Source organism: Phallusia mammillata, chromosome 2 (genome assembly GCF_965637545.1).
Source record: "Phallusia mammillata chromosome 2, kaPhaMamm4.hap1.1, whole genome shotgun sequence".
Classification (NCBI taxonomy): domain Eukaryota; kingdom Metazoa; phylum Chordata; class Ascidiacea; order Phlebobranchia; family Ascidiidae; genus Phallusia; species Phallusia mammillata.
In genome coordinates, this window is record NC_137253.1 from 13,843,538 (window position 1) to 13,868,209 (window position 24,672).

General features: G+C 39.2%; 3 protein-coding genes across 3 annotated transcripts; 1 reads left to right on the forward strand and 2 right to left on the reverse strand.

The window, feature by feature from the left end:
* Positions 1 to 303: 303 nt before the first annotated feature.
* Positions 304 to 22,929, reverse strand: LOC145213879 (phosphatidylinositol phosphatase PTPRQ-like). Its single transcript, XM_080082286.1, has 39 exons — positions 22,819 to 22,929; positions 22,417 to 22,566; positions 21,675 to 21,838; positions 20,876 to 21,301; positions 20,427 to 20,656; positions 19,701 to 19,985; positions 19,258 to 19,403; positions 18,951 to 19,079; positions 18,383 to 18,544; positions 18,103 to 18,223; positions 17,126 to 17,292; positions 16,876 to 17,027; positions 16,393 to 16,528; positions 15,901 to 16,176; positions 15,360 to 15,659; positions 14,880 to 15,079; positions 14,454 to 14,697; positions 14,115 to 14,269; positions 13,791 to 14,043; positions 12,990 to 13,277; positions 12,010 to 12,188; positions 11,754 to 11,898; positions 11,466 to 11,596; positions 7,138 to 7,288; positions 6,433 to 6,569; positions 6,033 to 6,228; positions 5,104 to 5,274; positions 4,523 to 4,660; positions 4,170 to 4,299; positions 3,867 to 4,037; positions 3,327 to 3,530; positions 2,764 to 3,014; positions 2,309 to 2,385; positions 2,050 to 2,184; positions 1,684 to 1,803; positions 1,414 to 1,562; positions 1,042 to 1,177; positions 881 to 968; positions 304 to 551 (listed from the first exon to the last, which is right to left on the reverse strand). Exons 1-39 carry the CDS (start codon positions 22,874 to 22,876, stop codon positions 523 to 525), a joined length of 6,780 nt encoding a protein of 2,259 aa, XP_079938412.1. The 5' UTR covers positions 22,877 to 22,929; the 3' UTR covers positions 304 to 522.
* On the forward strand, positions 8,585 to 11,257 carry LOC145213880 (uncharacterized). Its single transcript, XM_080082287.1, has 3 exons — positions 8,585 to 9,258; positions 9,618 to 9,859; positions 10,454 to 11,257. The coding sequence occupies exons 1-3, from the start codon at positions 9,192 to 9,194 to the stop codon at positions 10,859 to 10,861; spliced, it is 717 nt and encodes a 238-aa protein (XP_079938413.1). The 5' UTR covers positions 8,585 to 9,191; the 3' UTR covers positions 10,862 to 11,257.
* A 346-nt stretch (positions 22,930 to 23,275) lies between the features above and the next one.
* On the reverse strand, positions 23,276 to 24,422 carry LOC145213020 (uncharacterized). The gene is made up of 4 exons (XM_080081264.1): positions 24,350 to 24,422; positions 23,861 to 24,021; positions 23,448 to 23,790; positions 23,276 to 23,379 (listed from the first exon to the last, which is right to left on the reverse strand). The coding sequence occupies exons 1-4, from the start codon at positions 24,420 to 24,422 to the stop codon at positions 23,276 to 23,278; spliced, it is 681 nt and encodes a 226-aa protein (XP_079937390.1).
* Between the last annotated feature and the right edge of the window lie 250 nt (positions 24,423 to 24,672).

A 24,672-nucleotide genomic window follows, 5' to 3' on the forward strand; every position in this document is an offset into this window, starting at 1 on the left:
GGACTTTACACTCGGTGTCAGTATTTTTTTGAATAAATATATTTAGCTAAGTAGCCAGTTGCTGGACCGGACCTAATAACAAAAAGCCCTAAAACGCCTTGTTAATGACCAATTGTCTATTGTGTTTGTTGTTTTGATCTTTCCTGAGGATTTAATATACAGACAAATATATATAACTTATATCAATCAAACTTTCAGGCCTAAACAGGCTTTTGAAAAACGATTCGGGTTCTGGCAACAGTGTTAGGCCCGTTTAGAACTCTGTTGTGGCATGATATTTCACCAACTGAAAAAACAATCACATTTCAAAACTGTACAGTTTATTTCACGATTACTAGTAACATCTAGGACATGTATTTACAATGTGAAAAAAATGTTCGTCCATAAAAAATAGATCTACAATCGTCTGGTATCAAAATATTTGTCCGAGAAAGTGACAGACAATCCTGAGCTCCAAGATTAGTATTTTTTGACACATCTGGACGCGAATTCCACAAAGGCACTTTCTTTAAACTATTGACCTTAAAACACTGTTTCTTCAAGCCCATCTCCTTGAATGAAAAAGGAAATTAATTAAAGCCAAGCAGAACTTAAATTTGGTATTTTTTTCTACAATCCAAATCACATTTAAAAAAACACAAAAAACACAAAAAATCAATACAGGTCTGCCAAATAACTCTTAGTGATCGGGTAGGCATGGTAATTTAAAACGATCGAATGTACAGGGCGGAATTTCGCCTATGTTTTTTACATGTTACGAAAGATTTCCGAGGTTTTTAGTTGAATTTAACCCCAAAAAGCGATTGTCAATATAATCACATTGTCTGCTGGAAGCCCCAGACATTTTCTGATTTCTAGTTTACATGCTATTCGTTCTTACCTGTTGGTGGCCGTTGAAATTGTTCCTCCCCTATCACCTTTTGATTGATAGCCTCCCAAATACAACGATGGATAAGAATATACTCAGTCTAAATGTCAAGCAGAAGCGTCGTTAGTATATTTCCACATTTATATAACACTCCATTATGTCTCTTAAGTTACCAGTGTTTGAACCATGTAGGGTCTGTATCTTCTCAAAGCAGCCACAGTCCCAAAAACATCCACTTGTAAACTGTTTGAAAGATTGTCCAACATTCGATCCAGGCAAACAAATACTCCACATCGTCCAGAACCACTCCTATATACAAAGCGTATCATGGTTTTACTAGTGTGGTTGGCCTGCAGACAGATGGTATAAAACCACTCTTGACAGCGGAATAAAACCAAATTGCTTCAAAATGTATCTAGCCCATGTATGTATGTGCATGTGTATAGCTTTGTATTAACTGTACTCCGATGTACAATGGTAGAACCTTTGGGTTAGGTTTAACTTTTGCTACTGACAGTTATTATTTTGTTTGCAGCTTGACTTACGTGCACATCACTACAATCGGAGTGCTTTTTGCCTTCCTGTTCGCGCGGACAGTTTGTACGAAGCGAAGAACAGTTTGTGCGTTGTCCGATTGCTCATGTACAGGCCACGAGACCAACTGGAACTGAGTAAGATGGCGAACTTTGTCGCGCTGCAAAAAACAAAAATACTCACTCCACTTATGAAATAGTCGATCCAATACAATTGATTAGGAATTGCAAAGCAAAGTAACTTAATGATGTTTCGATAGAAATGAACCTGAATCAACCCACCATGGTGATAGAAAACTGCCGGATAACCCAATCTAATTGAGTGTCTTCATGTGTCAACTGCACCGCAAGATTGCCATAGTATTCTGTCTGCTTTTTCGGCCAATAGTCACCGTTCTTCTTCTGTAATTTTACATCGAAATTTACACTCTATCAGTTATACCACATGAAAGAAGTCAAGCTTTATGTAACAGTAAATGGTGGGCTTGATTCGCAAAAACCATAACGTCTCTTGTTGCCTGGTGTACTATGATTCATATACGTGTCTGAAATAATTTCAACATTTTCATAGTGGTCGATAGTAATATAAATAGTAATATATAGTAATTTAAACATATTCATAGTGGTCGATATATGACAGCAGCTCACCTTTCCTTCTTCCTGATTACTACACAACATTACAATAGTCGTAGCTCCAGTTTCCCATATCAACCTCCAGAAATCTTTTCGTGTATGTTCAAGGGGAGTCTGAGTCACCACAAACTGTTCAGCGGATTGAGGTCCCTAAACAATAGACACATTACAAGAATCCTACCATTATTTTGCTTGACAATGTTTAGAAATGTACTAAAACATTCCGGAACCTAAAATTTGATTCCGTCTTGTTTTCCCTTGATGACAAACTTACCGGTATAAAGCTTGCGTTGATGTAATCTGAACCTTCAATTGCAGGAATGACTTCCAGTTTTACACGTGAGTGGTCAACTGAAAAAAAAACATACAAATTTTCAAGACAAACGTTTTTCATCTAAAACAGTAGGCACCAGCGTAGCCCTTAGAAAGTAAGCGTTAAGGGTCAAATGGCGATTGGAGGTGGTAATAGAAAATCAGACAAAGACAAAAAAATATGTCATAAGCCATGATCTGTGCAAGTGATGTGGACAAACGTTTGAACAATATCGGCTTGAAAATAGTGGAGGAAAAAATTAAGACCCACTGACATAGCAGTCCATAAACCTAGAGGTTAAAACTTTTTAGAACCCAAGCCTAAAACTATTGCTAGTCAAGCTCATGCACAGAATATATGCTGTGTTAGAACACACCAATTGAAGTCACACAAAAAACACCCGACAATATACTCACATGGAACAAGTTTCGCGTGTCTGTTCTTGGCTCTGTTGAACTGTTTCTCTGCTGCAAGTGTAGTTCCAGCTACGGGTAAGCCCCTGATGTCGTCAAACTCTCCGCTGAATCCCTTGTTCTTTTGCAAACTGAGCCGTGTGACGTGGCCGGCGAAATCGGGCTTGAGGACAGGTCTGCGAAAACAAACTTGTCTGGTGTGTGCGGGCGATGGATGGTCATTCCCGGAAACGCTTCGTCCCGGTGAATTGGTTCTTGAATTAGCCAAAAGCAATAAAGCAGTTTTAAGAAATAAAACCAGGAAAACTAGCACCCTCCATTAACAGGCAGCTCTACATCACTATTTAACAGATTTTGCGGAAAAAGTTGTATTGGATTTTACTAATGGCAAAAGGATAGGTGCAAATGTTAAACTATATATTTATGCATGGGAATTCTTTCAACATGTTAGCAGCATGAAAAAAATTCGCCAATCGGCTTTCTACTTGATTTTATTTTGTTACAGTGCGGGCATTATGTCGTTTTTTTTAAAAAAGTGGGTACAAAACCACTTTAGCAGCACTGACCTTGCCACCGCCACTTCTGCTACTTTATCGTCGTGCGAGGGTTCCAGTACGAACGCCATGTTTGAATGAGCTGAGCTCTCCGTGATCGGACCTTTGCATTCCTCAAACGAACCTTCGAGCGGTACCGCTTTACGAGGAGAGTTCCCTGACACTGAAACCACGAAGTCCGGATCATCGCTGTCCGATTTGCCTCTTGATCGACGTCTTGGAACAATTAAACTTTCGTAAGTTTGTCACACGCCAGGCCCACAATATGCGTAATACAGTATCAGGCTGTTTGAGCCTTTTCTCTAAGGCTGTCCCGGCAACGTTAGTGAACGTTTGTATTTTTTAAGGACGATTTCATTTTTTCCCCCGAGACACCACGTCGACACACGACGATAAATTAGACCAACATAACTTCGGATGGCACCTTAGGTCAGGCCTACATCGGAACCAGCACTGGCTATTGTACACTATTTCTAAATCCTTAAGACAAAAAAAATTCACTATCCAAAACAGGGATATAAACTGGTCAGCACAAGGGTGTGTAAAACTTACCTGAGAATGACAACCGATGTAACAAGTATTATGATGAAGGCTCCTACAGCCGCGGCAACTCCAATTATTAAGGTTTGATGCGCTTCAAGAAAACTCGGACCCGTTCGGAGTTTTTCGGAATAAGGTGTGTCGGTTATAGCGCCGTTGGTGGTCTCAGCACGGTATTTTACTCTAAACAGAAAATAATCAATTTTCTTCAAATCATTGAAATGGCGAAGCAAGTGAGTTGCCTAATGAATGTTTCACAATGTAAAGCGAAGCTAATCAGTCGCTGTGCGGTTACAGTTAAAAGTTATCACTTGCCTGTATTCTGTGTCCGTTTTCAATGGTCCGTTGCAGAAAGGTTTGTTAACTTCCGAGCAAGTTTCGTCATCACCAACCACAAAACTACCGCTCGGTAAATCTCCCACTGCTCGACGTCTGCGGGTGTTGCCTACGGTTAGAAATAAAAAAAATCTTACAAATGATATTTTGCCAGCACCAAAAATGTTTTTTTATATATCTCAGTATAAAATATCAAATGTTTTTGTTACACATACGTCCCTATCAAAGTACATACGTTCCACAACGAGATTACAGGCGATAGTTTGTCGTTCTGTTATTAACAGCTTGAAAATTAGATAATAACAATAATAACAACAATGCAAAGAACTTGCCTTGTGGTGGGCTAATAACAAAGCCTGTCGCATCTGCACAGTCTACCGCTGGATTACTTGAGAAAATTACTTTATATGGGGGAGTCGGGTCAAGCACCGATCCTTCATACCAATCTGTCGGTTCTTTCTCCAGATCGGCTAAATGCAAATTGTAATGTTTAAGGCAAAAATTAACATATTTTCTTCAATAACACAATATTATGAGCTGGTTTACCAACCAAGTTTCATGCGGTATCCAAATCCGGTCCGTAAAAAGATTTTAATATACAAACCAAAGTAATCAGTATCCTGAAATAATCACCTAGGTCTATGCGTTATTACTATTTCAGTTGCATTTTCGTCTGGCTTTATTTAAAGTTGCTACGCCAGTTTTTAAATGTTTCAAAAAATTAAACTTCTAGATAGTTCCCTGGTGTAGCCGAATTTACAGTCCGAAGTGGATTCCAAAATGCGCGCTTGTAACATGTATATGGGCAGATACACTTCACAATTTAGGAAATGGCCTCCATTAAGCACTGCGTCGGCACAAAAGCCTAAAACACCCTTCAACTGAACTTGAAGAGCGACGAACACAGACTTACATCCGTCCTGCGCCACAATCACACTAATGCTTGCTAGTGGGCCATTAACATCTGAAAACACGCAAGGACTCTTCACAGCAAAGGAGGTGGACGGGCTGGTCACTAATGGTTGTCCAGACGGGCCCGATGTAACAGTAGCTGGTCCTGGCAGTAATTCAGGTACTGGTGCAGCTATAGAAAATAAAAGATAGTCTTTGGTCAGAGTTTGTGCTTGCTATGATTAATGTAGGTCTATGTTTAGAAACAGTGTGAAAATAGTTGTATTTATCCATCTAGTGTTTTTTTGCATTTAGCCGACAACATAGCTAACGTGAAAAGAATGTATTTTGCCAGCTAATATATATGCAGTTTAAAAGACATGTTCAGTACATCAGGGCAACACTGCAAAGGTAGTAAATAAAAAACGGTTACTTAACGAAATAATTGAGGTTCATCCTAAATAGGCATGTGTTTGTGATTGATTGCGTTGCTTGCCCCTTATGTTTTTGAATGATTGCACAATAACATGCTCTGCAATCCTTCCAATTTTGTTTGGATACACATAGATCAACGAGACGGTAAATTAATAATTCGTAACAATGTGTTGCGGGTGTTAGTTAGATTTAATTAGGCAATGATGTTTTATTAAGCACCACGCGACGGTAAACGGTCGCGTAAATAATTAATACGGCTTTTAACAAACATGCCTGACCAAAGCGAAGTTGTTATTCGTAACACATTGGTACAAAAAAATCACAATTTTAATATGGTAAAAGCGTTTCAACTTAAAGGATTTTTGGTTTAAAGGACATTGCTACCAGAAAGGTCACTCTTAACTACCTGTCAACCTAAAACAATAATAAAAAAAATAAAAACGGCATCCTGCAAAAAAGTTTGTCACTGTGGCGTTCCTTGGTGATTTTCAGTTAATAATGTCCAGAATAGCACACCTGATATAGGCAGTACGGTAAGATCGGTTGTCCACAATGACCATGGCCCAGGCCCCACTGCTGTTGAGGCGCGAATTCGAAACGTGTACGATCGGCCACCGAGCAAACCGACCACTGGCCAAGAGTGAACTTCTTTTGACGTTAGTAGTTGACTGAGGCTCGAACTTGGCACGATTATTTCAGTGACGTCTTGGCTCTAAGATACAGTATTTACAGATTGAAAAACAATTAAGGCTTACAATTGAAAGAAACTACTAACATTTTTGTTAAATGTTAAGTGCTGTATCTGACATGTTACATTTGCCAGCAGTAATCTGTTGGCAAACTAACAACAGAGCGAATTGTTTTCAAAATTATTGGCGTTATTCGTGAAAAACAGTTCTTTAAAAATAGCACTTACGTCCTTTAGTCTGTATTCTATTGTGTATTGGGATATCCGGCCGTTGGGGTCACTAGGAGCGCTGAAGAGGACCTTTACTGCGGTGGAGTTGTTCAAGACAGTGGAAACTTTGAAGTCTTGAGGGAAATCAGACGGCACTAAAAAGTAATTGGGTGATAGGCCTGCGATTTTTGTTTAAATTAGTTGTTTACGGAAAACTTTAAAACACAATAAACTTCTTAAAACGTTGGACATACTTTGCATAGTTTCCAGTTTTTTAGACAAAGCCATTACAAAGCAATTTCGCAACCTGAAGTAAGACACGTATTAGCAAAGATGTCCAAATAAATATTAAAAAACTAAAAAACGGCAATGTACACAATTCTTGTGGTGAGTATTCTGGCCAACAAGTAGGCCTAATTATCGCTGACGCTAGCATAATGCGGAAAATTTAAAGCAAACCGCGTTTTACAAAGTAAAATTATCATCGAACACGAAAGATTTGCGTGGTAAAAAAGCTGTTTCGCAGGACAAAAAATTTGCTTAATTACGTTCAATTGTGCGCTCAATTAACCCAACCGTGCAAAAGCACATTTCTCTCAACGGGAGAGTACGATCGATTTGCCAGACTGCTTGATAGCCCTCGGAGGCGATAAGAAGCGATTGGTGTCACTGGGTTGCAATTAAAAGATCAAAACCTTTCGCTGCAAACCTAAAAATACGTACCGTCTTCGTGGGTATCGACCATCACTGCTTCGCTGGATAAATTTCCCTTAGAGGTAATGGCTGACACTGTTACCACATATGAGTTGAATTCGTCCAATCCACCAATCACGTGATCTCGTACGTCCGGCGCTAAAATTGGACTTTCGGTGGTCTAATAAGAAATAAAGTTGTAACTTATTTTTTTGGCCGCCAATTTCATCATGGCAACAGCAAAAAGCAATGAAATGTAAGAAATAGGAGATACTGCAATTAAAGGAAACAAAAAAGGGGTTCCTTTTTAATATTGAGATTTTAAACGCAAAGTTTTTGAGTAGGTTTAACGTATTGGAGATAAGAGACAAAACTGTACATAAAAAAATAAACAAACTCAACCATTAGCACCTAAAATTCCAAAAACGTAACATTTAGAGGTTTGAATGCGATAAAAAAAACATGTAGATTTGTCCCACAGCCAACTTGAAATTTCTATGCCAATTTGACACCTATTTCAAATACAGCGAAACAAAAAAGCAACTTTAGCCAACGACATGAGACCTACGTTCGCAAGACGCCACGCTCTGATATCCACGACCTGCAAGAAAATCGACAAACTCCAACATAACTTCATGCTGCCTGCTCAAAGTCCCTCGGTACTGTTTACAACGACGTTACATTACTTAAATGACAAGTTCTCGCTTCTTGCACGATGATGAGCATCGAATTAAGAAGGAAACGCGCTTATTGGAACCTCAATCCAACGTTTTTAATCGTATTATGGCGATCGCTTGTATTGTGCAGTTGTGTGGTGGTGACCGGTTGTCAAGCATATCTAAGTGGTGTCACGTGCACACTGTTGACAAGGGTGGGGTACATATAGGATATGAACTGCAAATATGTATATGTACACGTTTATGCAGATATGCCCATCAGGACAAGTAAAGCTCGTAGGCCACACTGCAATGTTTTAAAAAATGTTTTTGTGTTCGTTCACAACCAATATTACATACGCTGAGTGACTTATATCACTCTCCTCAATGAGGATGAGCAGTCCTCATTCAAAATCAGTGTAAAAAAAACTGATTACCCACAAGCTAAAACATTACAGCGCGTTTTTACCTTTAGTGATTAGCAGGCAATCTACTGGATCGATATATTTTACTGACAGCCCGGTATGCTGTTGCATGTAGTAATATGAGCGGCGCGTAATAAGCGAGCAACGGGCTCAAATTTCGGGCCGGGATATCGAACGGTGCTCTGTTGGAAATGACCGTTGCAAGTGGTCACCCACCGCTGCCAACATATGGTCACAATGCATGAGACTGTTGGTAGCAACTGTGATTTCCAGCTGGTATGTAGAGTCAGGCTACCAGCGAAAAAATAGACAGGGTTGCCATAGATGCAGTGTGTGAAAAGTGTTTCTGGGAAATCGTGCGGATTTTCTGTCATATTTATTGATATATGCTCGAGGGTAGCGTAGGTAGGTGCAACAGTTACTGTCATTGGGATAAGAGCATTATCTAAGTCTTATGTCAGTGTCTTTTTGCTTAGCTCTCATTTTGATCGTTTGCAGCCAACGCAGTTAGTGCATGAATAGGAGCAGTCCTTTACTTTGGACAGAGAGCTGGAAATAAAATTGAAACACAAATGACTAAGGAATAAAACGTTGTGGTTGCTGAACAATATTACGCGAGTTAGTTTACATGGGTCGATTTTAGGTCGTATTTCATTATGACTTCGAACTATTCAATTGATACGCAGGTCTAATGGGAAATACCCATAATAGCCAATATGTACGTGAAAAAGCAATGATCATGCCTTCATCAGTATCATGAAGTGCTAAATATTCCTCACGGATGTTAGCATGATCATTTGACGAAACGTCTAAGAATTCAGCATGTCGCTTCTTTTTTGATTAACATTTTGCTAGTATACTTTTCATTAGAGTTATGAACGGAACGTAGTATCTCGAGGTAGGCGAAATAATTAACTGTTGACCAACAAAGACCGTTTGTAAGTTTGAATTGATAATAGTTGTTTGTTTATTTGTGGGTGTGGTAGGTTGGTTAACTAGGAAAATGGCCAATAAGTGTTGTATTGCTTTGCTTTCTATAATCAACGTCGGTGTGGCACTACAGACAAACGGTAAGTACACTCAGAATGCAACAAACTTGTAATGTGCCTAAAGGTGTTAACACTGAATCGTAAATTTGGATCTTGCAGAAAGAACACAATCCACAGTTTTTGTAGCAGTTTTTGTGGCTTGGTAAACAGTAGATTCGCTTTTGTTCGACTTGTATACTCTGTAATTAAACTAACTCCAGATCTAACTGGGGCTTGTTTTTTTTTCAAACCATAAAAATAAGTTAAAAAGTGGCCGTGAAACAGTTTTAAACAAACCGTATAGAATGCAACAAAATGTGCAGCTGTTGTGACTGTCCAGTTACTGCACTAACACTAAATCATGAAATGTATGTAATTTAATGTCCCCCGTGATTTTACAGTGCTACAATATGCACCTCAAGGAAAGGGTGGGATTTGGATTGACACGGAAGAAATAAACCAAAAGAACGGCACCCTTGGTGTAGAAAAAAACTCTTTACTACAAGTCGTTGGAGTCCCTTACTTCACCCAAGAAAGGGAGAGGGGACCGAAGTGTTTTGCATGCTCTGGGCTGGAATGCGCCATACCCAGGCAAACCGGACAAAACGCAGAGTTGCAGTGCGATTATGGTGATGTGTGTTGGGTAGGTTGTATGGTATAAATGCGGTTGTAGCTATGATGGCTATATTTTATTTCTTGCTTTAAGGTAGTATGTGATCCTGTTTGTAAAATGTAAATTCCGTTTGTACATGCCGTGATTAGCCTAATGGTTAAACATTTATAAATCGAACTATACAATTTTACATGTAAATCTTCTGCACAAACTGCTAATTAGCGTTTGTTCCGGTTATACCAGTTCTCAAGTATGAGCCAGCACTTGGGCGTTTGTAATCATAAAAGGGGCGCTAAAGTAGGGGATTTTTTTATTTAAGGAAGTAGGGTGTAAGAAAAAAATCGGACAGCTAAAACGTTACACGGCGGCAATTTAGTTCAAAGATCTTTAAACGATTAAAACAATATTTCCACATGATGAATATTTTTTCTTGAAACCTTAACTTCATAAACCATTTTTTTGTGAAACTATTTGTTGCGGTTTCCGTCTTACAATTAAGGGGGCCATTTCAATTCAAATAGTTGCTTATGCGGCGGTACAAAAAAGCATGTGCATCCACATGGTTGAACAATTTAGCTGGACACGACATATCGATTTCAATTTGAGGTGTCAAATTTCTTTCAGACAATTGAGACGATAGAGCGGGAACCGAACGCAGAAGCAATCTACTTCCGGGGCTGTGGACGAGTTGACAAACAGAAGTGTGCTGGGAATGAATATGACAGACCACCATCCAGAAGCACCGCTGGGCAACGAAAGGAAGCAAACGGCCCCGAATATTGCGATTGGAGTACTTCCATCAGTCAATGCAAGTCTTGCTGCGTAACTGACTACTGCAACGGTGCTCGTTTGTTCACTGGTTTGACCGGTGAGGCTATGGACAGTTTAAAAAATGGAGCCGGGCGAACTTTAAGTTGCATCGGGTTTGACGGCGTTAGTCACGCGGCATATGAAAGCGCGTTTCGCCGCGGCTGTTTTATTGCTGTAATTTGGTGGATAACATTAGTCATCACCTTCCCACCTCCCAATTAGGACAACATTAAGGTGTTTTGGCCATTTTGAAGGAAAATGATAGAATTGAGATTCCTGACAATTGAAAAAGCCTATCCAGTGTTCATCGAAGCGTAGACAATCAAGAACAGATTGCTTGAAACGACGATTAGTATTTATGTCCTAATTTTGTTTTTATGAACTTTAACGCTATGACATTACTGTGAATATGTTGTTTAAACGTCGCTTTACAGGGCGATACAATTGTAAAGGGTTTAGTAACCTATCGCCTAGTATTGCTTTTTCACGCACCCTTTTTTCACCTTTAACGGGTGACCTTTGTTCAATGCGGCTTAGGTGCCAAAAGTCTCACTGTCATTGTGCCAAATCTACGTGAAACACTAGCCATGTGCAAATAAATGAGCATTATCACAAAAATGCTGTACTTTTTGATAAACCGGGTCTGCCAATCACACGCCTGGCTTAAATCCAACATACCCAAACAGATAGGTTAAGTTTTGTTTTGAATGGTCCAAAACTAGACTTGTTAGCACAAAGCAAACAACCGATGTGTTAATAGTTTGAGGATCAAAGTTCGTAAAAATAAAAACTTCTCATTTCAAATTTGCCACAACAAATCACTTACTAAATTTGAGTTGGTCACGGTAACTTTGTACCGCGTCATTCCAGCAAGAACGGACGGCTCAGACCACGTGACATTTACAGACGTGGACGTTAGCGCCACCGCGTGTACATTTCTGGGTGGTTCATCCGGAACTGAAATTAAAACACGAATTACTTCATCGTTGTAAATATTCACCACGGAAAGATGGTGAATTTGGAATGAACCGAAAGCAAAATGGGTATCATCCCTGAAATGAATGGAAGCATTCTACGTGTGGTAAAATATGAATGAAACGACCGCTACTCCCACCTCCCACGTCAGTTCGTTGCGTCATAGGTGACGTAGCGCGACCAACACCTCTGCCGTTTTGGGCCGCCAGCGTAACCGAGTATTCTGCATACTTCCGGAGTGTTGACAATGGGTACGATGTCACGAGGCCCGTATTTACAGAACACTGAAACGCCAAAAGTAATTTACTCTTCTTCAAACATTCAATCAGTTATTATATAGAGCGGATAAAGATAGAGCAATAGCAAAAAACTTGACCAGGTGTAACCTTACTTACCTGTGGGACTGTCCCTTCAGACGTCAGAGTTCCGTCGTTCATCAAGCAAGCGTCAGGCGGCCAATAGTTCAAGACGTAGTTGTTTAATATTCCATTGGGTCGAAGCGGTCTTCGCCAAGTGATTTTGATACTTGTGTCGGTGAAATCGGAGACTCGCACACCAACGGGTAAGCTGGGAACTGAAATGATTAAAAAACGAGTGTCAAAAAGTTGACTGACAAAATAGTGTTCGAACGTAGAAGAAAGATTTTCTTTGGTCCCAACTGCGCATTGTCATTTGAGACACCCGGGATTTTAGAAAAGATTTGTATTTTCCCTTGAATTTGAAAAATCACTGTATAAAAATAATCATATTCTACAATTCTAGTACTGAATGAACACATAGTAATTTCACTGAGAGTATTTGAACTGAACAGTATCTGACCCTCCAACAGGCAGCATGGTCATCGACGATCACCGTTTATTTAATTAAATAACTAAGAATGGAAAGTATTTATTTAGTAATAAGTAATTGCTTCTAAAATAAGATAAGAACTGGCTTGCTGTTTCTTAAAATGCGGCCCTTTATTAAAGGTTGTGTGGCCCGCAGAGACGCTTGGATTTCAAATGTACTGGCAAATGAGTCCATGCAACTATTACATATTTTTGAGCAGATTAATGCGCCCGATGCTATTTTTCTGCGACCTGGCAATTTGTGGCTAGAATCAAATACGAATTTACTTGTAGTTAAGCATATTTGGAAAGCAACAAAGAAAAATCACCTTGTTTGATACACAGGTGCGGTCCGCGATCTAATTTTGGCATTTGTATTTGCCCCCACAGTAACAAAGGTTGCACACCCCTGCATTAGGCTACAACAAAGTTTTAATTCAAAGTGGCTGTTTTTCTTCAAACAATTAAAAAGTCATATAACAGAAAGGTAGGAAAGTAATATATAAAGAGTACAGGCCCAGTGTCACTGGTTTTCTATGCAAACTTACATCCTTCGTTGGTTCGACGCGTGCACTGAGCAAAAGGTCCAGGTCCAATCGCAGTACTAGCTGAGACCCCAATATCATATTCAGTATATGGTAGAAGTGACGTAATCAAACTTTCTTGTGTTAAAGGATCAATAGGTAACGTTTCAGCTGTTTGTTGACTATCGGGTATCTGGTACTTGATGGTGTAACCAGTTAGAACCCCGTTTGGTTGCTCTGGTGTGTTCCATTCAACTTTGATAGAGAATTCGTTGATTACGGTGCAAACGAGACCCATTGGCATTGTCGGCACTGAAAACAGAGTTTCAGTTTACAAATATGATGAATGTAGGTCGGCATTTCGCTAACGGTTTTAAGACAAAGGTGTAACAAGAAGACAAAGGTGTAACAAGACTATATCTGTTAATTCCTTGATGATCTTCATATTCCATTCATAATTTCTAGTGTTTGGGTATTTTTTGTGTGTTTTTGTTATAATTATAGCCGGATTCTAAAACAAAATCGACAAATACTGGATCGTTCTGGTAAGAAATTTATTCTACTTTCATCTCCGCATGTACTGGAATTAAATCGTTGATACAGAAAATAAACAGAAACCGATTGACAAAAAGACCTATCCAATAAAGTAAAAATGCAGACACAAACATCAAAAACGTTTTCATTGACAATTATTATTGGCATCGATAATAATCATTGTTTGAAAAAAATTCACAATAAATTTAAAAAAATATTACATCACTTGCAGAAAAACCTGGGCGATTTACAAAACACAACTTTAAAGCAAAAAATACTGAACCATCTTACCAGCTTCATCTGTTGTGAATTGAACTTGGTTAGACAGCGGTCCTGTGCCAGCAACAGTAGATGCTCGTATACTTATGGTGTACAGGGTGAAAGGTCGAAGGTCAATTAACTCAGCTCGCGGTTCCTCTACAAAAACGCTGCTGACCCCAGTGTCATGTTTGCTTGAGTACTGCACCTCGTAACCAGTTATGACACCATTCGGCACCAAAGGTTGGTCCCAAGATACATTAGCACTTCTAGATGATTGTTGCATCTGTATATTGCACAATTAGCTAAGGTTTTTAAGCATGTGTAACAAACCGCTGGTTTAAGGGGTTTTCTTACCATGATATTGAGTGGAGGATCGTCTGGTACATCTTGCGCTGTTTGAAACTGAAAGCTGGTGTTAGGACCTGGTCCAACACTGGTAAAGCTGGTCACAGTGGCGCTGTAGTTTTTAAATTTTGAAAGACCTTCCACAACCATTTCAGTCTGATTTCCTGTAGCAAAAACATTTGCTTAAACTAAGTTGTTGTTTTTGTCTACAAAGAGAGAGTTTCGTTTTCATCAATCATTGGTGAGAAATTCAATCTGTAGGGCGTCTTTACACTTGCCAAATATTCTATTATTCACAGTAAGATTCTTTTCGCTATAAGCACTCCTGTATTTCCCTACATAACTTACCTATAGACGTAAGTTGGTCAAGGCCTTCTATATCAATTGTGTATCGCACTATAATTCCATTAGGTTGTAACGGTGGATCCCAGACGAGAGTGACCGATGTCGATGTGAGTTCGCTGTAGCGAAGATTGTCTACAGGCGTTGCTGGCAAGTCTTGCAGGGTGGTGGTCGACACAAAAGATGGTGGTCCATAACCATCAACACCAGAGACAAAGGGTAAGACTTGGACGGTGTAGGTGGTGTACGGCTGTCAAAGAAAATAAAACTAAATTGAAATACTGGAATAAAAAACGTTTGTGCCATTAACCCGCTTTTTTTAGTTTGTACATAGACGATTATCTAAACACGCGTATGTATCGTCGGTACCAACATAATTTGTATTTTTTAAGATCAGAAGAAAAAAGCAGTCTCCAAAAACTTCAACGTTACCAGCAGTCCTGATATTACGGCCTCTTCGAGTGCAACGCTTTGTTTGGTGTCCACCATTTCTGACACACCATCGGTTGCTAGGGACGTTGAGACGTGATATAAAGTTGGGCCTGTTAGTGGATGCTGTGGAGACCAATTCACCATTATAGACGTGGAGTTATGTGGTCGAGCAGTAAGGTTTACCACAGGATGGTCGGGAACTGAAACCAAATATTGAAACCATTTATGCAAGAAAACACCAAATTAGACAAACCATTAACTTAAACAAAACTAAAAAAAACAGTACAGCACATATTAATCTCACCGCAGAGCAGTTTTTAAGTGTAAAGCGTTAGTACTTTACTTAGTAGCTGAAAACAGACATATAGGCTACCTACCATTGCTACGTAATACATAGTCGTTAATAAACCAACGAACATGCGTCATGCAAGAAAACAAAAGCGAAAGAATGGTTGTTAGTTTCATGACAACGTCACTTACCCCCAGCAATAGTCGAACCTTGAACCACGTCGGACCAAGGACCAGATCCCTTAGATGTGAAAGCAGAAATTTTCACTGAAAAGGCAAAAAATTTTGGCAACCCAGACACTGTGGCTCGGATTGAACTATTTGAGATTTTGAACTCTGTTGATTCGACGTTTGCGTATTCCAGACCCGAATTTTGACAAGAAACGTTGTAGCCCAGGATCACTCCGTTGGGACTAGCAGGTTCAAGCCACGATATTGTAAGCTGGGTTGACTTTGTGTCAGCAATCGTCACGTCCCTTGGTGAACTTGGCACTGGAAACAAATACACTTGATTTAAATGATTGAATTCTCGAAAATTCGTTCGGATTTTTTTTACTTGCTAATTTGGTGTTACACAGAGTGTCAAACCAAAATGTGATAGCTCAACATAATAAATTAACTATGTCGTGTCATTAAATAAAAACGTAATTGTTAAACCTATACACAGTTTGGGCCAAATTTGCTTACTTTTATCATACTAATGAAAATTTCTCTAAACGCAAACTTAACCCACCTGATTCTAACGTGCGGACACTGCACTCCGCAGGGACACCAACACCGGCCGAAGTGGTACCCGATACCATCACAGTGTATGTGGTGTATGGTTGTAGTTCTTGCAACTGTTGCTGGTTAGTGTGTACATTTTGGACCACCACACTCTCGTCGGATCCTGATGTATTAACAACAAATCCAAGCGAAACTCCGTTCCATTTTAATGGGTCTGACCAAATGACCAAAACGCTCTGTTCATCCACAGCTTTGCAAGAAAGGTTCGCGGGCTCGCTGGGTGCTGTGAAATAAATAAAACGCAAGCGCGCCATAGAGAAGATTGCAGTAAATCTGCTCCTGACGAACAACTAAAGCACAGCTACAATGTCCATGTTAGACAGCGAATTGAAGGCAAAGTGATAATGAAAAAGGTTTGCTAGGACAGAGTTAGTGTAACTACATAGCAGGATGTCTCTTTGGGTTACAATACCAATGCATAGGCATAAGTTGAACTTACCATCTTCCATAGTGCGGACGCGCACAATACTGCTATTCTGTCCCCCGTCTCCCAGCGCTGTACTCGCAGTCACCATGATGTCATATTGGGTATACTTGCGAAGATTTTCTAGCACCGTTTCTTCGGCGTGGAAGACCTAACACATTGTTGTAAATTTACTAATAAGATAGCGCTTTTCTATACTATACAATGTCCAGGTATTATGTAAATACTATTTATACTGGAAATGCAAAATCTAAGTTATCTACTTTAGTCTATAATACATCTAATACGCAATAGACGCAACAAAACGCAATTTTTTGGTAGGTTATATATTTAGATCACGGTTTTCTCGAAAAAAATAAAATTTGTAAATGGCGTATAATAGTTTGTATCAAGCTTGGTCATTGCATTATTTGCACATTTTATTAGCCTAGATTCCGTAAATTGCATGGTTTATATAATACATTGGTAGATCATAACTAAAAACTTTTGAAAACGTACATCTGTAGTTTTAGTATCGCCTCCCAGTTGAGTATAATATGCAGTGTAGAACTGAATGCGTCCGTTCGGCGTCAAGGGCGGTTGCCAGGCGACCCTCACTGATGTCGACGTCAGTGGCTCCACAGAGACCCCACGTGGCGGGTCTTCAGGGTCTAACAAGGAACGGTAGAAAAATGTTTGAAAAGTCGTTCAGAAAGCACAATAACCACAACAAAAATAAAACAAAACAAAGTATGAAACAGATGCCTACCGTCTTCCAGTGTTTCGAAGGTTTCCATTTGGCTGGATTGGCTTCCATTCCCAACTCTTGTGTAGGGAACCACAGTAACTTTGTAGACAGCAGACTTTCTCAGGTTGGTGAGGGTAACTCTTGAAGAACGTGACGTCACCAAGCGCATGACCTTATCTTGCACGCCCCTACAATGCACAAATACCTCAACATGCAAACCTATAAAAACTGTCGACATAAAAGCAAGCAACTTTGAAACAAAACAGTGACACAAACAGTTACATCTGGGTTTTTTACCCTCAGCGGCAACGGCCATGTTTAGGCGTTTTGTAAAGTTTGGTGGGCATAAAGCATGTAACTATTTAAAAAAGACACATTTTCGTACACCAGGCCTACTGAATACGTTATAGGCTACCACAGTGGTTCCCAAACTTTTTTCTTTTAAGGCGCATTTTAGAAAAAAACAAAAATTATTTGGCGCACTTCGAACATTTGAATAAAAAATATATTTGAATTTTTTTATTTCAGTTTAAAATGGCACAGCAAATTAGCTGACAAAGGCACTAACTATGAGGTCATAAAGCCGCTATACAGGTCACTCTCATAGTTAAATAGCCTAGTTGAACATCTCAGAGACATGGAGCATGTTGGCCTAGTGGTCTAAGCACCTGGTGCTACTACTCTACTTGATTGATTTTAATTTCAATATTTTTTGCGGCACACCTAATGACATCTCGCGGCACAGTTTGGGAACCACTGGGCTACCAAATCAAGCCGGTTTTGTCATTTAGGAATGCTTGGTGCAGCGCAATAACTAGGACTGGTGCACTATTATTAATGTATGAGTGTGCTTAATCGCTGGTCTGCAAGAACACTTCAAAGCTGATTCCGGTGATCAACATGCGTTTATCTCATACGGATATGCGAAATTTTGCCGCAGGAAAAAATTATAAAAGTTCGGCCATGCAAACTTCAAATACATAAATACAACAAGTTACTGGTAGCGAATGTCGTAATTGATGACGATTCCGTTCGGTTTCAGGGGTGGTTTCCATTCTAGTGTTATTGCAGTTGAATTAATTTGGTGGTAAATCACATCGTAAGGTGGGGATGAAGGCTCTATAAAAAAATTATAATTCAATCTAATGATAATCCTTGTATGTTTAAAAACCAATAGGCCTCAAAATACATTTTAAGAAATTAACAGAATGGGGTATTCGGACCAAAAAGACTGCATTTGAGATTCATGTATTTGTGGTGCAATATATGTTTATATACCATCTTCATCAGTGTGCACTTGGATATAGTTCGCTGGTCCCTCTCCCACTATTGTAGCAGCTGTCAGAGTAAAGTTGTACGCAGTGTATTTTTCGAGGTCCACAACAATCTCGGAAGTGACATTACCGTTCAGATGCAAAGTCATCACAGTGGTTGGATCATCTGCGCCACAACACTAATTTAAATTCTTGGTTGCACATGCTAAGGGGGAAAATGCACATGCCAAAGGGAGTACAACATTTGACTACATAGATAATCGCCATATAATTTTTGATCGAATATCCTTCAATCCTGCCGGTTTGACTTAATATCAAGATATGTTGCAAAATGTAATTGTACAAGCATTTTGACGAGATTTGTTTTGATTCTTACGTCGAAAGATATATTTGTTTCAAATTTTGTTTATCACGTCATGATGTTCAGTGGCTTTTGGAGGAAAATTAAACCTTAAACGTTCCTCACAAAAAAGTGGTAGCACTTTGGAATTGACACCACGGCTTTTTTGTACTAATATATTTGCAAATGACGCGTGTATAGAAGAAACAAAAAAACGTTTTTAGTCACTGACCCAATGTGTGATAACGGAGCATGTAGTAAGTTACTATGCCGTTCGGAATAACGGGTGGTTGCCATTGGATACGAATCGAAGATGAAGTCACATTTTCGTACGAAAAATCAACGGGGGGTGTTTCCGGGACTATAAAAGCAAAACCAAACCAGGTTTAAAGTTTAATGCGAGAACAACATCCAACACAAACTTACAAAACTTTCACTTTACAAATTACAAATTAGTGTATTTTAAAATTAGTAACTTTAGAGAAAATTAGTGTATTTTAAACTTTGCACATTGGTTTAACCATACTCTAACCACTTACCATCTTGCAAAGTATAAATGGTTAGTAAGTCCGACTCTTTGTCGCCATCTCCGTATTTGGTGTTAGCTCGAACCGATGCACGGTAAGTGTTGTATGGTAGCAATGAATCAAGAAGTTTTTCCGGGTTATCATCCTTGGTCACGAAGCTACAATAAATATTTTGCGCACGTCAGTTTTGTAGCAAAGAAAAGTAACCCAAATTCGTTTTAGATTAACTTTGTTGGCTATTAACGAACGAATGGAAAATGATAAAACGTTATGAAAAGTTTACAATGACAAATAAATACAAACAGTTTATGTAAAATTCATTTTAAAATGTCATCGCAAAGCGGTATGGCAGACAATGACTTGATTTCGACCAACAATAACAAGATAATTATTCTTATCTTTTTTAAATTACTTACTCTGTATAACATGAAGATGCATAACCGAAAAGAACAAACCTAGAATTTTCTTCATTTCTTCCATACAACGGTGAAAGCTTCAAGTTATAAAACTGTATAATCCCGTTTGGAACATCTGGCGGCATCCACGTCATCAACACGCTTCGTGATGTCACATTGACGTAGGAAAGGTTGTAAGGGGGTGTGGCGGGTTGTCCCTCCATCGTACGCACGGGTAACGGCTTACTGCGCATTATGCTCTCCCCTTTACTGGTGTTGGACGAAACTCTTATGTTGTATTGACCATATGTTTGTAGTTGCTGTAGATAACACTCTGTCCGGTTGCTGTAAAAATAATGTTACAAAAGTCATAAACAAAACTCGAATGCTGGATATCTTGAAACCGTACCTTTATGAGATATAGTTTGTGTTGAAATTGGCATCGGATATTTAACAAGAAAATATCCGTGTGGTTAAAGTGCGCGAAACTTATAAGATTTTTATGTCTTAGATTAAGATAAAATAGTTTGAATGGATCAAAACTGTAAGTGTTTGCTTTTTGGTGTTCGGCAATAGCAGTCTCATAAATCCATTTGGCAACAAAAAATTTGTCATCTAATTCTTTATTCTTGCAATGTAGGTTACAACTTTTACCATTTTACCATTTAGAAACGATACGCCTGTGCCAAGGAACTCTTCACTTTTAGCTTTCTTTTATTCTAATCACATTTCATTATTAGCCCAACGTCACTTTAAAATTATACGCCAATTCGCAAAGTGATTTACCTAACTGCGGTGTAAGTCCTTGTTGAATTCGTGTAGTAAACTGTGTAGGATCGTATTATGCCGTTGGGCACTTTCGGTGGGAGCCACGAAAGGTGGATGGCAGCAGACGATGAAATATTTCTGTAAGTTACATTGGTGGGAGCATCATCTGGTACATCTTCATCTGTATGAATTGAAAATTGAGGGCTGGAGGGTCCCTCCCCAACTGTAGTATGAGCGCTGACGTAAACCTATGACGTAATAGATCGGTGGATTTCAGTCATGGAAACTTACTTAAACAAAATAGAAAAGCAACTACTTTTAAATCTACAAACCACCAAAAAATTAACAAGCATAAACTTTTATTTCAGAACTATTTTTTATCTTTATTTTTAATTTGTTTAGAAACATCAAAAGAACGAACTTTTTTTTTAAAAAGGGAAATAAAAAAAAGTTTAAAAATATCGTACACTATATGGTCTGTATTTCTTCAGGTTTTCAACCACTGCGTACTCTTCCGTAACGTGATGGTTCCTTCTGCCGGATACTTCTGTGATCAGGACCGAATACCCAGTTACTATACCATTTGGTATCACTGGAGGGCGCCATGTAATATTGACTGCAGTGGAAGTAAGGTTCACATAGGACAAATCAACAGGCGGCGATTCGGGTCTATCCTGTGCCGTTTGGAACGTTACATGGGCCGTTGGGCCAGGCCCAGCATCAGTTACAGCTTGTACTGTAGCCGTATAGTTGTTGTAAGGTCGCAAGTGTTGATCGAAGTGGATTATAGGGTCTAGGTAGCGATTGATGATCAGTTTGCCGAGAAGAGTTATGTTAAGCATTGGAGATGTGTTTATCAATCTTTCCTCGTATAACCTGGCATCGTCTTCAGTCTTGAAATGTACAGAAAAAGCGTCAACGTTCGTTGCTTTGCTGTTTTTGACTGAAGTTTTTAAACCCTGGAATGTTTTAGCGACACAAAATCCTGTATAGAACATTTTATACGCCTATGTGCTTTTGTACAACCATTTAAAGCAAGGGGGGGTTTGTGCCATATTTTAAGCAATAATCGCCAATTTAGTAGAAAATAACTATGCTTAAATTCCAGGTTGTTCTCCGGCTTTTATAAAAAATAATCCATTTGATGCTTAAAAACACAAAAAATATTCAAAAACAGAACCGAAAAATACGTTCTGTTTATCAAATCGCTTCCAAAAAATGCCCAAAGAGTCAAACAAAAAAAATCAAACCGCATTGATAACTTACCGGGGCATCGATAATAGTTTCAATAATTTCTCCATTGGTGGTGTTTAACAATGTGAAGATATATCGTCGCACAATGCCATGCGGAACAGAGGGAGGGACCCAGGTAAACGTCATTGACCGGGGGCCGTCAGGTGCCAAAGAAAGATGTTCAACTTCCTCTGGTTCTGCAATGCAAGGATCAAAATTGCCAATTTTTTGATTGTGCAAACTTTAAGTCAGTGCATGGTTCTCAACATGGAAGGAAATTACTTTTTTACATGTGGTTTATAAATAGACATATAGGCTCCGGAAACATGACTTGTGAAGTTGAAAAAATACCCAAATTTAAATCATCTTTGTAATTTTAAATCAGATGGTAAACCATCTATTATGCAGCATGTAGGGAGGAATGAAAATGTTTCGAAATGTAAAGGCAAGAATTGGTAGAAAAAGGTTGGGAAACATTGCATTAAGTAATACTTGTAGATGCAAAATGTAGGACTAGCCGAATAAACGTAAGTTGCGAAAATGCGTAATTTAATTCTTAAAAAAGTGGTTTCTTAAACGGGGTTAGTAGGTTCAGAGGGATGTTTCCATAGGTTTCTGAAAAGTTCTCCCAATTCTGCACTGCAAATGCCAACGCTTCATCTAACGACTTCAAGAAAAATTTATTTCTTATCTATTAAAATTGAATCAATTAGACTGTTGTATTAAACTGGTGCAAGACATTTTTTAAACACTATTTTGCGTCTCACTAACATACCCCCTTGTGCTGTTGCAAAATAATGGAAATCCGATCTAGGTCCGTCTCCTTCCACGGTGCTTGCGTAGACAGATATTCCATACATTGTAAAGGGTTGCAAGTCATTAATGCTTAAATTCGTTTCGTTGGTTGTAAATGACTCGTTTCCATCTGCTTACAGTCACATTTCAATAGGTTAAGTTTCATGTACCACTTAAAGGAGGTTTCAATTACTGTGCTGTCAACCGGTTCAAAACAAAATACTGTACTAAGGAGTTCTTATTTCTAAATAAAAACTAGTCTGCGATAGGATTGAGAGCAACAGCAGAGATCTATTTGTGGTTAGGTTGTGTATTCTGCTATAAAGCTTCAAACGCGAATGTTTTCTTGAATAAATGTACATGTTATATTGCCAATGCCTACCTTGGAAGCTAAGCGTCACAGTGTACGTTGGAACGCCATTTGGTTTATCAGGTGGCATCCAAGAAATAGTAAGAGCTCTGGAAAGCCTAGAAATTATATGGATATTGGTGGGAGGACCCTCCGGTGGCTCCTGTCTGGTGGTAACACTGACAGATGTAGGTTCGCCCTCTCCAACAGCCGTCCATACGCGGACAGTGATGTTATACTCGGTATAAGGTTCAAGATTTTCGATTTTGTACTGAACCGGGCAAAGAAGTTCGAATGTGCCCTGAATGGTGTAACGTAGTTGGTAAGTACTATATCGTTTGTAGTACAGTATCAAGTTAAAACTATTGTTAGTAGCTGCTACAAGTTGGCCAAAATGTTCGTTTAACAAAAACAGCAAACTTGCGGATGCTCTCGTCGTTAATAGTAAAAATTACTTTAAAGTCGGATGTTATTAACAGGCATATGTAACTTATAAGAAGAAAAGTACTGTGTCATTTAAAAACACTATATTTAAACAACTTGCCAGAGATGATTGTTCAAGCACAGAACGACGAAGTCGATGATCACCGATGTCTACAAATTCATACAAAAGTTAATGTATAACATGTAACTTACTGTACAACAAATCCTAGCATACTTACTTCTACCCTCGCCATCCGTCGGAGCCTCGCCCTCGACGTCATCCTCACTGACGTCAACAGTCTCCTGAGGAACAATCTCGCCACCGGATTCGGGAGACGTCACTGTGACGTTAACCGCAGCGGTGGACAAATGTTGAACTTCGGAAAGCTGCTGAAGCTCTTTCGATACGTCACTTTGTGATGCGTCACTTCCACTACCAGATGACGGTGACGTGACCACTGCGTCACCGCTGTCGTGACGTGATGGCTGAATGGCGTTGCTTGTGCTTGCATGCATGAACAGCAGAGAGCTGATCGCTTGTGGTGATGCGTTGTCCAGTATACACTTGAAGGGGTTAACGTTCTGACAACAGTGCATAAAAACAGCATAAACAATAAACTTGTTTTTGAAAAAAAAAAGATTTTTGAATTACCTGTTTCGGGTAGAAGTTGATTTCGGAAACTACGTCATAGTCTGGGTCAGTAGCGGTGAGCTGATATCTGGTGATTTCCCCGTTAGGAGATCTTGGATATTCCCACGATACAGAGGTAGTTGATGAGCTGAGTGCAGTTGCTTCCAGATTGTTTACGGGTCCTAGAAATCACATGAAAAGTTGTTATAATTGAATTAATAAAAAAGGGAATTATGACAACTATGAATGACTTAAAATTTGAGCACAGATAAATGCCAAAAATGGTTTCAAATCAATGATGTAAGATGACGACACAATGACGTGAAGGTGAATGATGATGTCATAATGAGATGATGACACTTTCCAACCTGAAAGTGACTCTTGAACTTTGACGCGTTCGAGATCGGTAAACGGCCCCTGGCCTGCAGAGTTTACTGCCGCAATCTTAACATAGTAGGTTGCACCGTGTTCCACGTCACTGATCACGTGATTGGTCAGCGGAGCGCTTACGTTGACTTCGCTGAATTGCTCGCTCGGGTGGGGAAAGAACTGGGGCAGTTAAGGTATTTTTTAAACTTGCCATTTGTTTTCCAATAGTAAGATTTTATTAAGACACTATACCAATGCTTTGAGTGTTTGTCGTAGGCTGCTGGGCCTAATACATTATTCTATGGGCATTGCTTGTTGTTCGCGCCAAGACGATAAAAAAGGTTTAAAAAACTAGTGTTGCGCATTGCGTTGCGTTTGAAACTAGTAAGCAAAGAAAAGATGCTTACCTGTCTAAACTGTAAGATGTAAAACAAGATTTTTCCATTTGGATGTTGCGGTTTATC

Excerpts from the sequence above, each read along its gene's own strand:
- LOC145213879 (XM_080082286.1), bottom strand. The coding sequence starts at position 22,876 with ATGCCACCTGATAAACCAAATGGCGTTCCAACGTACACTGTGACGCTT. Across the intron at positions 21,839-22,416 it reads TTTTGCAACAGCACAAGGGG|AACCAGAGGAAGTTGAACAT; the intron begins GTATGTTAGTGA and ends CTTGCATTGCAG. Across the intron at positions 14,044-14,114 it reads ATCCTCCACTCAATATCATG|ATGCAACAATCATCTAGAAG; the intron begins GTAAGAAAACCC and ends TGCAATATACAG.
- LOC145213020 (XM_080081264.1), bottom strand. The coding sequence starts at position 24,422 with ATGGCAAGTTTAAAAAATACCTTAACTGCCCCAGTTCTTTCCCCACCC. Across the intron at positions 23,791-23,860 it reads TCAACTTCTACCCGAAACAG|AACGTTAACCCCTTCAAGTG; the intron begins GTAATTCAAAAA and ends CACTGTTGTCAG. Across the intron at positions 23,380-23,447 it reads GACGGATGGCGAGGGTAGAA|ACATCGGTGATCATCGACTT; the intron begins GTAAGTATGCTA and ends ATGAATTTGTAG.
- LOC145213880 (XM_080082287.1), top strand. The coding sequence starts at position 9,192 with ATGGCCAATAAGTGTTGTATTGCTTTGCTTTCTATAATCAACGTCGGT. Across the intron at positions 9,259-9,617 it reads TGTGGCACTACAGACAAACG|TGCTACAATATGCACCTCAA; the intron begins GTAAGTACACTC and ends GTGATTTTACAG. Across the intron at positions 9,860-10,453 it reads ATTATGGTGATGTGTGTTGG|ACAATTGAGACGATAGAGCG; the intron begins GTAGGTTGTATG and ends AATTTCTTTCAG.